Source organism: Rhinopithecus bieti, unplaced genomic scaffold (assembly GCF_001698545.2).
Source record: "Rhinopithecus bieti isolate Rb0 unplaced genomic scaffold, ASM169854v2 scaffold_6717, whole genome shotgun sequence".
Classification (NCBI taxonomy): Eukaryota; Metazoa; Chordata; class Mammalia; order Primates; family Cercopithecidae; genus Rhinopithecus; species Rhinopithecus bieti.
The window spans coordinates 176,085-191,328 of record NW_016805334.1 but is presented as its reverse complement, the minus strand read 5'-3'; the positions used below and the strand labels follow the sequence as shown (position 1 = coordinate 191,328).

Genomic DNA, 15,244 nt, shown 5'->3' with positions numbered 1-15,244 from the left:
GGAGACTGATAAACACCTGCAACGTGTTACAGAGCAGCAAACAAGCATTCAGCGTAAACAAGAGAAACTACATTGTCATGATCATGAAAAGCAAATGAATGTGTTTATGGAGCAGCACATAAGGCATCTTGAAAAATTACAACAACAACAAATAGATATTCAGGTATCTGTAATAAAGCCAGTACAGATTCCGTAATCTTTTATCATTTGGATCTCTCAGCTAATATTCATTGATAATTGCAGTAGCTCATTAGATTGTAACAGTTTTAGTTCTGAAATCATGATTTGCTTATCTTTCTTCTCCTGTAATGTGCGTAACTCTGCATTTTATATCTCAAATGTTACTAGTTGTATGAGACCTCTCCCTCTAGTTGGCTTTTCCTCCTTTTACACTATTTTTGTTCATATCGTTTTTATTTTTTATTTTTATTTATTTTTTGAGATGGAATCTTGCTATGGTTGCCCAGGCTGAAGTACAGTGGTGCAATCTCCACTCAACTGGTTTCAAGAGATTCTTCTGCCTCAGCCTCCCATGTAGCTGGGATTACAGGCGCACACCACCACGCCCAGCTAATTTTTGTATTTTTAGTAAAGGTGGGGTTTCACCATGTTGTTCAGGCTGGTCTCGAACTCCTGACCTCAAATGATCTGCCTTCCTCAGCCTCCCAAAGTGCTAGCGTTACATGCGTGAGCTGCCATGCCCAGCTGCATTTTTAAGTGCTTATATCACATTGCAACTATTGGTTTACATCAGCAGTTTTTAATCTGGGAATGTGCACTAGAATTACTTGAACAGCTTTCTAAAAATATTTGTGCTTGGGATCTTGGCAGGCCAAGCTAAAAGGATAGCTTGAGGCCAGGAGTCCAAGATCAGCCTGGTTAATGTAGCAAGACCTCATCTCTTAAAAAAAAAAAAAAATTTAGCCTGGCATGGTGGCATGTGCCTGTAGTCCCAGATACTTGAGAGGCTGAGACTGCAGGAGACCGTGAGTCCAGGAGTTTGCGGTTACAATGAACTATGATAATATACCTGCACTTCATCCCAGATGACAGAGTGAAACCCTATTTCAAAATAAAAAATTGTATATATACACACACACACACACGCACACACACACACATATACACATTCACAAGCACACACGCTTAGGCCTTTCAGAGATTTTGAGCCAGTGATTCTGAGGTAGTGCCTGGCAATCATTGAAAGCTTCATAATGATTCTGATGCACACCCTTGGATAAGAACTACCTGGTGTACGTATTTGCTTTTGCATTTAATTAATTAAAATATGAACATTTTTTAATGCCTTTTGAGAATAAGGCACTGGGCTATTATAAAAAGTGTTATCCTCACGAGGAGCTGATAGCATACTTTCATATTTATTTTGGAATTTCTTTTTTTTGAGACGGAGTCTAACTCTGTCGCCCAGGCTGGAGTGCACTGGTGTGATTCCGGCTCACTGCAACCTCCACCTCCCAGGTTCAGTGATTTTCATGTTTCAGCTTCCTGAGTAGCTGGGATTGCCGGCCTGCACCACCACACCCAGCTAATTTTTGTATTTTCAGTAGAAACACGTTTTTACTGCGTTGGCCAGACCACTGGCCTCAAGTGATCCACCCATCTTGGCCTCCCATAGTGCTGGAATTACAGGCGTGAGCCACTGTGCTCAGCCTATTTTGGAATTTCTAATTCCTAGAACACTAGTTAGCACTCAGTAAACTTTTTTTTTTTTTTTTTTTTGAGTGCATGGGGAATGGTCAGCATTGTAAATGTGTTGGTTTTAATTTACTTTTTTTTCTAATTAATATGAAATTTATTTATTTTTTTTTTTGAGATGGAGTTTCACTCTTGTCGCCCAAGCTGGAGTGCAATGGTGAGATCTCAGTTCATTGCAACCTCCACCTCCCAGATTCAAGCGATTCTCTTGCCTCAGCCTCCTGAATAGCTGGGATTACAGATGCCCGCCACCATGCCCAGCTAACTTTCTATATTTTTAGTAGAGACGAGGTTTCACCATATTGGCCAGGTTGGTCTCAAACTCCTGACCTCAGGCGATCTGCCTGCCTTGGCCTCTCAAAGTGCTGGGATTACAGGCGTGAGTCACCGCGCCTAGCCTACTGTGCAATTTAAAAACTTTAAAATATTAAAATATAACCTTCAGGCCGGGCACAGTGGCTCATCCCTATAATCCCAGCACTTTGGGCGGCCGAGGTGGGTGGATCACTTGAGGTCAGGAGTTCGAGACCACCCTGGCCAACATGGTGAAACCTCGTCTCTACCAAAGATACAAAAAATTAGCTGGGCACGGTGGCACATGCCTGTAGTCCCAGCTACTCAGGAGGCTGAGGCAGGAGAATCACTTGAACCCGGAAGGTGGAAGTTGCAGTGAGTTGAGATTGCGCCACTGTACTCCAGCCTGGGCGACAGAGCGAGACTCTGTCTTAACAACAACAACAGCAACGAATATATATATATATATAGAGAGAGAGATATACTTGTATATCTATATCTATATCTCTCTATATATGTAGATAAATATGTAGATATACATATATAGAGAGATATAGATAATATAGAGAGATATAGATATACAATATAGAGAGATATAGATATAGATATACATGTATATCTATATACATATACATATATACATCTATATCTTTATATATGTAGATATACGTGTATATCTATATATATATGTATATGTCTATTAATGATTTTCTAAATTATATATTTTTTGTTAAGACAAAAATTCAGAAGAATGTACTAAAATAAGTTTATTATACTTAATATGTCATCATAAAGTAGACATTAATTTGCTATAATTTTCAAGACTTAACACAGTTTATCTTGAGCTTTTCATGTGGTCAAAGATAATATTTTATTGGAATGATTATATGCATACCAAATAAAGTTTAGTAAGTACTCCCTGCATGACTAAAATTGAGTATGCAGCAAATTATCTAGCGAGAGAACAGGAATGAGTCTATAAATTATCTGTTAGTTTATAGATAACTTTACTATTTTAAGCCTCAATTTCTGTACCTAGAAAATATTTTCTGTTCAGGATAAAACGAGATGACACATTTGAAAAGCACATTGATTCCTTAAGGAGAGACTCCTACTAGTCCTAAGTACTTATCTGCCATCATCCGTCCTTCCATAACTAAATCTATAACTTAATGACTTTCTAATTTTAGAAGAATGGAATCTTTGCTAATTTAGATGTCTTACTTATAAAGCTTATAATTACAGAGAGAGTTGAAGTTTTGGTTACATACTAGATATATTAGTTGTTCAGTAAATGCTTAATGAAATGAAATTAGTTGAGTCTGTTTCATCTGTTTTATGTAGAGGGATCTCAACACACTTTTAGAAATTCTGTAGAACTATGAATTTTTTTAAGTTTTTCTTGGCCTGGCATAAAATTCTGTTTTGATTTTTACTCATTGCATGCCTGTATCAAAATATTTCATGTGCTTCATAAATATATTCACCTACTATGTACCCACAAAAATTAAACAAAACAATAAAACCCTCTCTTTTGAAACCAGTTTTATTAGTTAAGATACTTGCTTATTTTGGATATTTTATTTTATTTTTGAGATAGAGTCCCGCTCTGTCACCCAGGCTGGAGTGTAGTGGCACCATCTCGGATCACTGCCACCTCTGTGTCCCGGATTCAAGTGATTCTCATGCCTTAGCCTCCTGGGTAGCTGGGATTACAGGTTCCCGCCACCACGCTCAGCTAATTTTTGTATTTTTAGGAGAGACAGGTGGAACTCCTGACCTTAGGTGATCCACTTGCCTTGGCCTCCCAAAGTGCTGGGATTACAGGCGTGAGCCACTGTGCCTGGCCTCATTTCAGGTATTTTAATAAATAGTGCTGAAAACTGTATTGTCACTGTAGTTTCCATTTATATACAAACACGTATTTTATTGCTGCTGTTAAGCATGGATATTTATTTGAGTACTCACTATCAGTGATTTTGAAACCTTGACCTCGAACAAAATCCTACCATTTAGGATATAAAAGATGGGATGTTTTGGTTTAAAATTCTCTGATTCAAGTAGAGGTTTAGGGCAAGGGCCTCTCCTTCCTGGTCTTCTCTTAGCTGGCTGTAGTAGCCCCTGAGCCATGTCTAAGGTGGAAAGAACAGCACTGAGGTTTAGAATGGTTAAGGAAAATGATTAAGGTCACGCAGCAGAGTCAGGCTTAGTCAGATCTTTGTGATTCTACATCTTTCCAACTGCATCTCTGCTGCTACTATAGTGGATAGTTGCAATGTAATATATATTTTTTCATTGTTTATTAAATGTAGTAAATTATGTTTAATATTTCAATGTATTTTATCATCTAACTCTTTCAAATGATATCTGAAAATAATGAAATAATCTTATTTCTTCTAGACGCATTTTATTAGTGCTGCACTCAAGACTAGTAGTTTTCAGCCTGTTAGTATGCCCTCCTCCAGAGCAGTGGAAAAGTATTCTGTAAAACCAGAACACCCTAATCTTGGTAGCTGTAATGCGTCTTTATATAACACATTTGCTTCCAAACAAGGTAAAAATATGTAGTTCTCTATGAATAAAAAATATCAGCTATGAATTTTCTTTGTGCTGCATAAACTGAAAACGTATTTCCTGAGCAGTAGGAGTTTTTGTTTTATAAAATTTATTTATAGGAGTTTTGTTTTATGAAACTATTTGTTTTTTTTTTTAAATGTTCTTTTTTTAAAATTTTCTGTCTCAGGCTACCTTGTCTTAGATAAAATGAGTTCTTTTTTTTACCTCAAGTAATTTTAGGTTATTTTGAAATTTTAAAATTATGGATTATGTTCTTATCTGTGGTTTTAATTAATAACCTTCGTAAATTATCAGAAGCACTTACAAATTTAGGAAAATTTACTTATTTACTACAAAATGCTTGTAAATCAATCAGTTCTCCTATTCTCTGACAAACTGCATATTTGCTGTTTCTTGATTCTGTCAGAGCAACTACCTAACAAAGGAATACGTGGCTTATTTGTTAAAACTTTAGTATTTAAAATAAATGAATAAATGTGTTTCTAAGTTATTGATATTTGAATAATGAACTAAAGAAAATCGAGGGACTATCCCTTTAATGATATACAACTCTATATAGTACAATATTTTCAACACTTGATTTGTTAGAACATTGTTGTATTACAGTCATTAAAGATTGCTCATGCTTATAAGGTGCTTTACATTTTGCAGTAAATGAGTGGTCCTTACAAAACTGTTGTGCCCAGCACTTTGAGAGGCCAAAGTGAGAGGATCACTTGAGCCCAGGAGTTCGAGACCAACCTGGGAAATATAGTGAGATCCTGTCTCTAAAAGTAAAAATAAAAAAATTAGCCAGGTGTGGTAGCACATGCCTGTAGTCCTAGTTACTTCGGAGGCTGAGGTCAGAGGATTGCCTGAGCCCAGGAGGTTGAGGCTTCAGTGAGCTATGGTCATGCAACTATACTCCAGCCTGGGTGACAGAGCAAGACGCTGTTTTAAAAACAAAAAAGCAAACAACAACAACAAAGAACTGTTGTGAAGTAATATGAGTCCATTTTTAAGTTATGAAGAGAGGACAATGAAGCACAGAATGGTATGACTTACCTTAAGCAGGCAAGTCATACCATTCTGTGCTTCATTGTTAACAACAACAACAACAAAGAACTGTTGTGAAGTAATATGAGTCCTTTTTTAAGTTATGAAGAGAGGACAATGAAGCATAGAATGGTATGACTTGCCTGCTCAAGGTTACCTGACTTGAGAAGGAGGATGTCAGAGCTAGGGCCAGAACTCATGTTTCAGTATGACCCAGCTGAGTGCCTTCAATAGCAGTGGACACTTTTTTCATAACTCAGTTCTAGAGAATTTCTTGCTTATAATTTTGTTTTTCTTAAACTTGAGTTTTCATGAAAAACGTGTCTATTTTATTGATTGTAAATTGAATTTGTTTCTTTGTATATATGTTACAGTAACAAAAGAAATGAGTAAATTAAAATTCAGTAAATTAAACTGTTAATTTTCTATGCTTTTCTTGGGCATATATCATGTTTACATAATTGTAACTGTAGCATTTTATACAGCTTTTTTACTAGCACATAAAAACATCTGCCATATTTTATATAGTTGTCTTCATAATTCTAACTTGTAATGACTAAAGGTTGGCCTATTGAATAACTATTTCACAATCTACTTGACCGTTACCCTGTTTCAGATACTCAGACAGTTTTTAGGTTTGCATCTTCATAAATAATACTGTGATAAACATCATCATATTTTAAGCACATTTTCTTTTATGTTATTTCCTTATAATAATTTCACAAGATTAAGATTACTAAGTTAAATTATATAAAACTTATATAAAAAAAATTATATAAAAATTCTTTCTATACTTGTTGCCAGATGCTTTATCAGTTTTCACTGCCATGAAAAGTATCTGGCTCTTCCTGTTTCATCACTGCTTCAATAGTTCTGAATATTATCATATAGATTCATATTTACTAGATGTAAGTGTAAATGTTTGTAGTCTTCATTTCTTTTGATTTTTAATGGGGGTGAAGTTATTTCTCTACACTTGTTAATAATTTATCATTTATAATTTTGGCTTTATTTTAAAGTATAAGGAAGAGTAATATGCTATAATTTTTAGAGCTTTTCAAAAGCAAGTTAATTTTTAAAAAAATTTTCTGTTAAAGCATCTTTAAAAGAAGTTGAAGATATGAGTTTTGATAAACAGAAATCTCCTTTGGAGACACCAGCACCTCGCAGATTTGCTCCTGTACCTGTTTCAAGGGATGATGAACTATCAAAGAGGGAAAATCTTTTGGAAGAAAAAGAAAATATGGAAGTGTCCTGTCACAGAGGTAATAGAGACTTTTACTAGACCTACCCCAAATTAGGAAATTGTCATGAGATTTTCTGTGCCTAGTAGAAACTGAAATGGGATCTCTATTTGTAATATTTTACTTTAAATGATACTTGCTGGGAAAATCAAGCTTCTTTAGATTCCTCGTGAAAGGAGTTGGAGGTATACATTTATAATTAATTATTCTATCTCTTACAGGTTATTACTTAAACTTTTAATGAACAAGTTTTGTTAATTTTTATTTATTTTTTGTGAGACAGAGTCTCACTCTGTCACCCAGACTGGAGTACAATGGTGTGATCATGGCTTACTGCAGCCTCTACCTCCCCAGGCTCAATTGATCTTTCCACTTCAACCTCCTGAGTAGCTGGGACTACAGGTACACGCCACCACACCAGGCTAATTTTTGTATTTTTCTTAGAGATGGGGTTTCACTATGTTTCCCAGGCTGGTCACAAACTCCTAGGCTCAAGCAATCTGCCCACCTCAGCCTCCCAAAGTGCTGGGATTACAGATGTGAGCCATTGCACTTGGCCAAGTTTTGTTATTAATAAACAAAAAACAATGCTTTGCTGAAGGTAAGGCTGATCATTTTTAGAGTGTGCTTCCTCATATTGTTTTTAGGTGTGAATTTCAATAATAAAATGTAGAGAAACAACATTTATCACCATGTTCATTGGAAAAAGTGCTAATATATGAACTTTTTTTGAGACGAAGTGTCTCTCTATCACCCAGCCTGGTGTGCAGTGGCACGATCTCGGCTTGCTGCAACCTCCGCCTCCTAGGTTCAAGCGATTCTCCTGCCTCAGCCTCCTGAGTAGCTGGGACTACAGGTGCATGTCACCATACCAGGCTAATTTTTTGTATTTTTAGTAGAGATGGGGTTTCACTGTGTTAGCCAGCATGGTCTCGATCTCCTAACCTTATGATCCACCCACCTTGGCCTCCCAAAGTGCTGGGATTATAGGCGTGAGCCACTGCCCAGCCATATATGAACTTTTAAACACAGAACAGGAACTTTTATAAGGGACGTGTATTAACCAGACATCATATGTTCTCACTCATAAATGGGAGCTAAGCGATGAGAATGCAGAGCCATAGGAATGATACAATGGACTTTGGGGACTTGTGGGGAAAGGATGGGAAGAGGGTGAGGGATAAAAGACTACAAATTGGGTTCAGTGTATACTGCTCAGATGATGGGTGCACCAAAATCTCACAAATCACCAATAAAGAACTTACTTATGTAACCAAATACCACCTGTTCCCCAAAAATCTATGGAAATAAATTAAAAGAAAATAGTATATTACAGTCTTAAAATGTATGCCTTCTAACAAAAGTAAGTGAAATATTAAACTAAGCACTTTTATTCTTGGAATCATTTAAATGCATGCAAGTCTTATCTTAGGCACATTTAAAGAGTTTTAAGAAAGTCACAAAATAATAAAATCTTTAATAAAGAAGGCAACCTCACACCAAAAATTACTATGTAGTCTTACTACATACAAACAAGGCTAAAGAATAGATCCACTTAATTGGTACTTTGAAGAAATAGATAAATCTCTTCTTTACTAATTTATAAAAATCATCTATTTTACTGGACTTTGTGATGATGACACTTCTCAAATTCCTTTTTTCTGTGATGGAAATAAATTTAGGGGTTTTCTATTAATTCAAACTTTTACTTGTTTGTGTATTTTTTTTTATAGAGACAGGGTCTTGCTTTGTTGCCCAGGCTGGTCTCAAACTCCTGGCCTCAAGCAATCCTCCTGCCTTGGCCTTCAAGAATGCTGGGATTGCAGGCATGAGCCATTGCGCCTGGTTGTGGTATAGTTTTTTTCTTTGTTTGTTTGTTTTATTTTATTTTATTATTATACTTTAAGTTCTAGGGTACATGTGCATAACGTGCAGGTTTGTTACATATGTATACTTGTGCCATGTTGGTGTGCTGCACCCATCAATTCGTCATTTATATCAGGTATAACTCCCAATGCAATCCCTCCCCTCTCCCCCCTCCCCATGATAGGCCCCGGTGTGTGATGTTCGGTATAGTTTTTATGAGGTATAAATATTTAGTTTTATTTGATGAGTGTATTTATAGCCTAAATTGTAGACTACATTGTAGGCCATAAATTATTATTATTTTTTTTTTTTGAGATGGAGTTTCGCTCTTGTTGCCCAGGCTGGAGTGTGATGGCACAATCTCGGCTCACTGCAACCTCCGCATCCCAGGTTCAAACGATTCTCCTGCCTCAGCCTCCCAAGTAGCTGGGATTGCAGGCATGCACCACCACACCCAGCTAATTTTTTCTATTTTTAGTAGAGACGGGTTTCTCCATGTTAGTCAGGCTGGTCTCAAACTCCCGACCTCAGGTGATCCACCCGCCTCAGCCTCCCAAAGTGCTGTGATTACAGGCGTGAGCCACCATGCCTGGCTTGTAGGCTGTAAATTGAGTAGATAATCATCATAGGAAGCTAACTTAGGCCAGAATACAAATATATGAGATGTTATATATAAGATAAATGAATTAGTATTTGGAAAATGATACTACATCTCTTCTATTTCAGGAAATGTAAGACTATTGGAACAAATTTTGAATAATAATGATTCTTTGACAAGAAAAAGTGAATCATCAAATACCACCTCACTAACTAGGTCAAAAATAGGATGGACTCCCGAGAAAACAAACAGGTGAAAACAAGAGATTGGAATGAAAACTAGACTGAAAAGAGCTTTGTTCAGATTTTTCACATTTCTTTGGGACTTTTAATAAATTATAGCATTGCTTCTTAAATTTAACTTAGATTTAGTTACTATTTTCTGATGCTAATATATCTTCCACCTTTCTATAATATAGCTATGAAATGAATATCTCATTTTTTCAAAATGCAGATTAATTTCTAATGTATGCAGATTAGTCATTTCTGATTAAATGATATCTAGGATTTGTTTCAAAAATAATCCAATATAGGGTAGGGGCAAGTAGGTTGGGGAGTATAGATAAAATGAGGCCAACCAAAATTAATGATTTTGTAGTTAAATATTGGGTATATGAGGTTCATTTTAGTATTTTCTATATATTTGTCTATATTTGAAATTTTACATAATAAAAAGTTTAAAAAAAATCAAATCTGGGCCATGATAATTATATTTATCTTCAACATCTTGAAAACTACAGTAATAAAAACTAGAGGAGCCATATGTTAATGTAATTACTGATAAGGTAGGATTTTTGTCTACCATGTTGCTTTCTATATGCTTTAGGTCTTTTAGGTTCACTGTTTCTCCCTTAGTGCCTTCTTTTGTATTAGACATTTTTTAGTTGCACCATTTTAATTCTTTTGTCATGTACTATTATTATTATTATTATTTTTTTTTTTTTTTTTTGAGACAGAGTCTCGCTCTGTCACCCAGGCTGGAGTGCAGTGGCGCGATCTTGGCTCACTGCAAGCTCCGCCTCCCGGGTTCACGCCATTCTCCTGCCTCAGCCTCCCAAGTAGCTGGGACTACAGGCGCACGCCACCTCGCCTGGCTAGTTTTTTATTTTTATTTTTTGTATTTTTTTTAGTAGAGACGGGGTTTCACCGTGTTAGCCAGGATGGTCTCGATCTCCTGACCTTGTGATCCGCCCGTCTCGGCCTCCCAAAGTGCTGGGATTACAGGCTTGAGCCACAGCGCCCGGCCTACTATTATTTTTTGAGTTATTTTCTTAGTGGTCACTCTAGGAATTACAATTAACATATTAACTTAAAGCAATCTAATTTGGATTAATAGTGATTTAATTTCAGTGTTATTCAGAAACTTTGCTCCAGTAAAGCCTCGTTCCCTCCCCTTTTCTTTCTTCTATTATTATCATACAAATTACATCTTTATACATTTTAAGCTCATCTATGTAGTCTGATAATTATTACTTGATGCAGCTGTCTTTTAAATCAGATAGGAAAAGAAAAGAGATACCAACAAAAATATGTATACTAGCTTTTATATTCACCTGTATAGTTCATCTTTACCAGTACTCTATTTCTTCATATGGATTCAGGTTAGCCTGGTGTCCTTTTATGCCACCCTGAAGGACTCCTGATAGTATTTCTTATAGGGTAGGTCTGTTAGCAGTGAGTTGTCTCAGTTTTTGTTTATCTGGTATTGTCTTAATTTCTTTTTCAATTTTTGTTGTTGTTTAAACAGACATTTGGTTTTTCATAGTTGTGGAAGCTGGAAGTTCAAGATCAAGGTGCTAGCTGAGTTGGTTTCTTTTGAGGCCTTTCTTCTTGTCTTGCAGGTGGCCTCCCTCTTGCTGTCTCTTCACGTGGTCATCCCTCTCTGCACACACACCCCTGGTGTCCCCTCCTTCACTTTTGAGGGATAGTTTTGCTACATGTAGAATTTTTGATAGATGTTCTTTTTCTTTCAGCATTTTGAATATGTCACGTGACTGCCTTCTGGACTCTATGGTTTCTGATGAGGAGTTGTATGTTGGTGTGCTTGATGGTGTCCCACAGGTCTCTAAGACTGTTAATTTTTCTTCATCCATTTTTCTTTCCATTTCTCAGACTGGATAATCTCAATTAGCCTGTCTTAAAGTTTGTTGATTCTTTCTTCTGCCAACTCAAATATGGTGTTGAGCCCCTCTAGTGAATTATATATTTCAGTTATTATATTTTTCAACTGCAGAATTTCTGTTTGTCTTTTAAAAAATATTTTCTATGTCTTTATTGATCATTCTATATTTGGCAAGACTTCATTCTTATACTTTCTTTTAATTTTAAAACTGGTTTCTTTTAGTAATAGCTGATTTATAGTCTTTACCTAGTAAGTCTAATATCTGGGATTCCTCAACAGCGGTTTCTTTTGACTGTGCTTTTTTCTGTGTTTGGGCTCTACTTTCCTGTTTCTTTGTATGTCTCATAAATTTTTGTTGAAAACTGGGCATTTTAAATAATACAGTGTGGCAGCTCTGGAAATTAGATTCTTTCACCTCCCAGAGTTTATTGTTGTTGCTGTTTGTTTAGTGACTTTCCTGGACTAATTCTGTGAATTCTGTGTTCTTTGTCATGTGCTCCCACCGAAGTCTCTGTTTTGTTAGCTTAGTCTGCTAATGATTGGAAAGAGATTTCCTTAACTGCCTTGCACTGATAACTCTCCCTCTCTTTGCCATGGAGTGTGTGTGTGTGTGTGTGTGTGTGTATGCATGCACGCACGTGTGTGCACACATGTGCTAGAGCATGCCTCCAGTGCCTGGCAGATTATGAATCTGTTTTAGCCTTTCACTTCCTACTTGCACAGAGCCTCAAGGTCAGCCAGAAGTGAGTGATTAGGAACTTCCCAGGTCTCTCTTGGACATGTACATAGCCCTGTACGTGGATTAGAAGGCATGACTTTCTAGATTCCTAGCAATATGTTGGAGCTTTTCAAAACTCCACTATGGACATCTTATTACCTAGATTTTTAACATCTGTTGACCACAGTCTTGTTTGCCCCAACTAGTATCACTACCTCAGGCTGCTGAGATGTTAAACAGTTGCCACTGTTTTGAAAATGCCCTGGGGATACTTTCTCACTGCCCTAAAGTTGAGTCAGGTCAAATAAAGACAAATACTATGAATGAGACTTTTAGGAGAGCTTGAAACCATTCTATTGTCTTTAATGGTTGTGAGGCTGTTGGTTTTCAAGGCCATCACAGAGTTGGGAATAGGGTCCTGAAGATGAGGCAAGTTAAAAAAATTCCATAAAACTTGCTCTTCTTGCCTAGAGTCAGCCATTTTTCTTGAATAAATGCTCCTCAGGTTCTTGCAAGTGTTTAATTTCCAGAGGTTAGAAAAACTTGATTTTGATGATTTTTGCTAGGGTTCTCATTGTGCTTATGGAGAAGCAGATTTTCAGAAGTTCTTCACCAATCTGGAAGTGCTTCTGGATGTTAGCTTCTTGAAAGCATAACCTTTTCCTGTTCCTTTTCTGCTACGTCTAAACTTTTCTGGTTAGATCATTTTGTCTCTTGTGATTTTCTGTTTCGTTTGTTTAATCACGTAACTGATTAATTCCATGGTTCAATTTTTTAATAGGATACCATTTAGTACTATAGCTAAGACTGTATCAAAGATTTGTGTAATGAAATGTTTACTGAATTTACAACAATTTAGGAAACTTTTTTAAAAAATCTTCTATAGCATTGAAACTCTACCTTCTCAAAGATTTCCTTCCTGTGAAGAGCTAGGAACAACTAAAGTGACTCTGCAGAAGTCTGATGATGTTCTTCATGACCCTGGCCAAAAGGAGAAAGAAACAAATAGCATGGTCCAGGTAAAATGGGAATGGTCTTAAAATTGATGATTAGTTAAGATAAAAATTATAAAGGAATAAAAAAGTTATAAAGATAGAAATTAGGTGGAAGGATGAAGAAAAGCACTGAAAAGACATGTCAGCCATGTCTGTTCCATTTATAAAGTATTTCCAGAGACCTTCGCCAAGTGATTTCTGCTTATCGCTCCTTGACCAGGACTGAGTCATATAGCCACCTCTGGCTTCCCAGCTTCTATTGGAAAGGGAGGAAGGGGAAAAGAGACCTGTGAATGAATGGACATCATTTATCCAATCCACAATATCTGCCCTACCTTCCATACATAAAGAGCCAACTTGCTTTTATTTTATTTTAGCTTTCTTCAGCAGAGAGAAAAATTATTATTGGTCGCTGGACTGCTTAGCACTGCTATGGATTTCCCACCTCTATTTTACTTAACACTCACATTAGTTTGTTGTTGTTGTTGTTGAGATGGAGTCTCACTCTGTTGCCCAGACTGGAGTGCAATGGTGCGATCTCGGATCACTGCAACCTCCACCTCCCGGGTTCAAGCACTTCTTCTGCCTCAGCCTCTTGAGCAGCTGGGATTACAAGCGTGTGCCACCACATCTGGCTAATTTTTGTATTTTTAGTAGAGACGGTTTCACCATGTTGGCCAGGCTGGTCTCAAACTCCTGACCTCAAGTGATCCACCCAACTTGGCCTTCCAAAAGTGTTGGGATTATAGGCATGAGCCACCATGCCTGGCCCATATTAGTATTTCTAAATGGAGGAAAAACACTTTGATTGCCAAGTATTCTTTTGTAAGTCTTCAGTTTGACAAATTGAGTCCTTAGTATATATTGGTATAATGTATGGCCTCAACAATAGTGATAGCTGTTGTTTTGATTAAAGGAATCAATGTGAGTTTAGTAACTTTCTGGTCTTTTTTTCTTTTAAGCCAAAAGAATCTCTGAGTATGTTGAAGCTTCCAGATCTTCCACAGAATTCTGTTAAGCTTCACACAACCAATACAACACGATCTGTATTGAAAGATGCTGAGAAGATTTTGAGAGGAGTACAAAACAATAAAAAAGTACTTGAAGAAAACCTGGAAGCTATTATTCGTGCAAAAGATGGAGCTGCCATGTATTCGCTTATCAATGCTTTATCTACCAACAGGTAAGAGGATGTTGGCAGCCAAGGCTATTTATGAGTCTGCCAGTTCTGCTTTCTTCACAATTTTTTTCTAAGCACTTTATTTTCCTTAATATGTTTTAATATTTTTAAAAAGTTCTTTATTGCCTTTGAAGATGTGGAACTTATTATAAAGTTGGAATTTGGATATATATGGTGGTACTACTTTTTTCTGGTGGAAACTTTTCTTTTGATTTTTTCTTTCTTTGGTACATATCTTCTTGGGTCCACATGTGCTTTTCAAACATTTATCCTTCAAATGTTTGATGAAAACTAATACCATTGCTTTTTCCTTTTCAGATGAAGGATATTCGGCCCTCATCCTACTATCCTAATATCCTTTCCTTTTCAGATGAAGGATATTAGGATAGCAGGTTCACAACTACATAAGAGTTAGATCTGATCCAAGTCCTGCTCAGGACAGTAAGTGCTAATTTAAGAAAATTCCTTTTTCTCTTTCGTAGAGAGATGTCAGAGAAAATTAGGATCAGAAAGACAGTGGATGAATGGATTAAAACTATTTCTGCCGAAATTCACGGTATGTCTTTGAAAAAAACCTCGAAAATTAAGTGCAATTCTCAGAAGATGAATAGTTTGCTTCCATTTTCTAGCGCATTACATTGTGTTCTCAAAATATTTCTTATTATAAAATCCTACTTATGTTTAATTTCCACTGTCACTTGTCACTCTTTATATTTACTTAGTAATAAGTTTAGCTTTGTTTAACAAGTACATTATCTCCAATTATATTCTGGCTCTTATTTGGCAACTTGTTGGACAAAACTAAAACGTGAATAATCTGAAAGAAAATTTAGCAAAAGTGTTTGGAAAAGAATTATACTTTCAAAGATATTTGAAAACAACAGATTTAGAAGCATTGGC

The 15,244-nt window shown here is 36.4% G+C and overlaps 1 protein-coding gene across 1 annotated transcript in view; it reads left to right on the top strand.

Annotated features, from left to right (window-relative positions):
- Positions 1-15,244, top strand: part of KIAA0586 (KIAA0586 ortholog) — a 132,802-nt gene that overhangs the window by 21,968 nt on the left and 95,590 nt on the right. Inside the window, 7 exon segments of the mRNA XM_017872202.1 lie at positions 1-163; positions 4,411-4,564; positions 6,720-6,887; positions 9,459-9,582; positions 13,056-13,188; positions 14,127-14,347; positions 14,827-14,897. The exon segment at positions 1-163 is cut by the window's left edge and continues 59 nt beyond it. Of these exon segments, the coding sequence (XP_017727691.1) occupies positions 1-163; positions 4,411-4,564; positions 6,720-6,887; positions 9,459-9,582; positions 13,056-13,188; positions 14,127-14,347; positions 14,827-14,897 (1,034 nt within the window).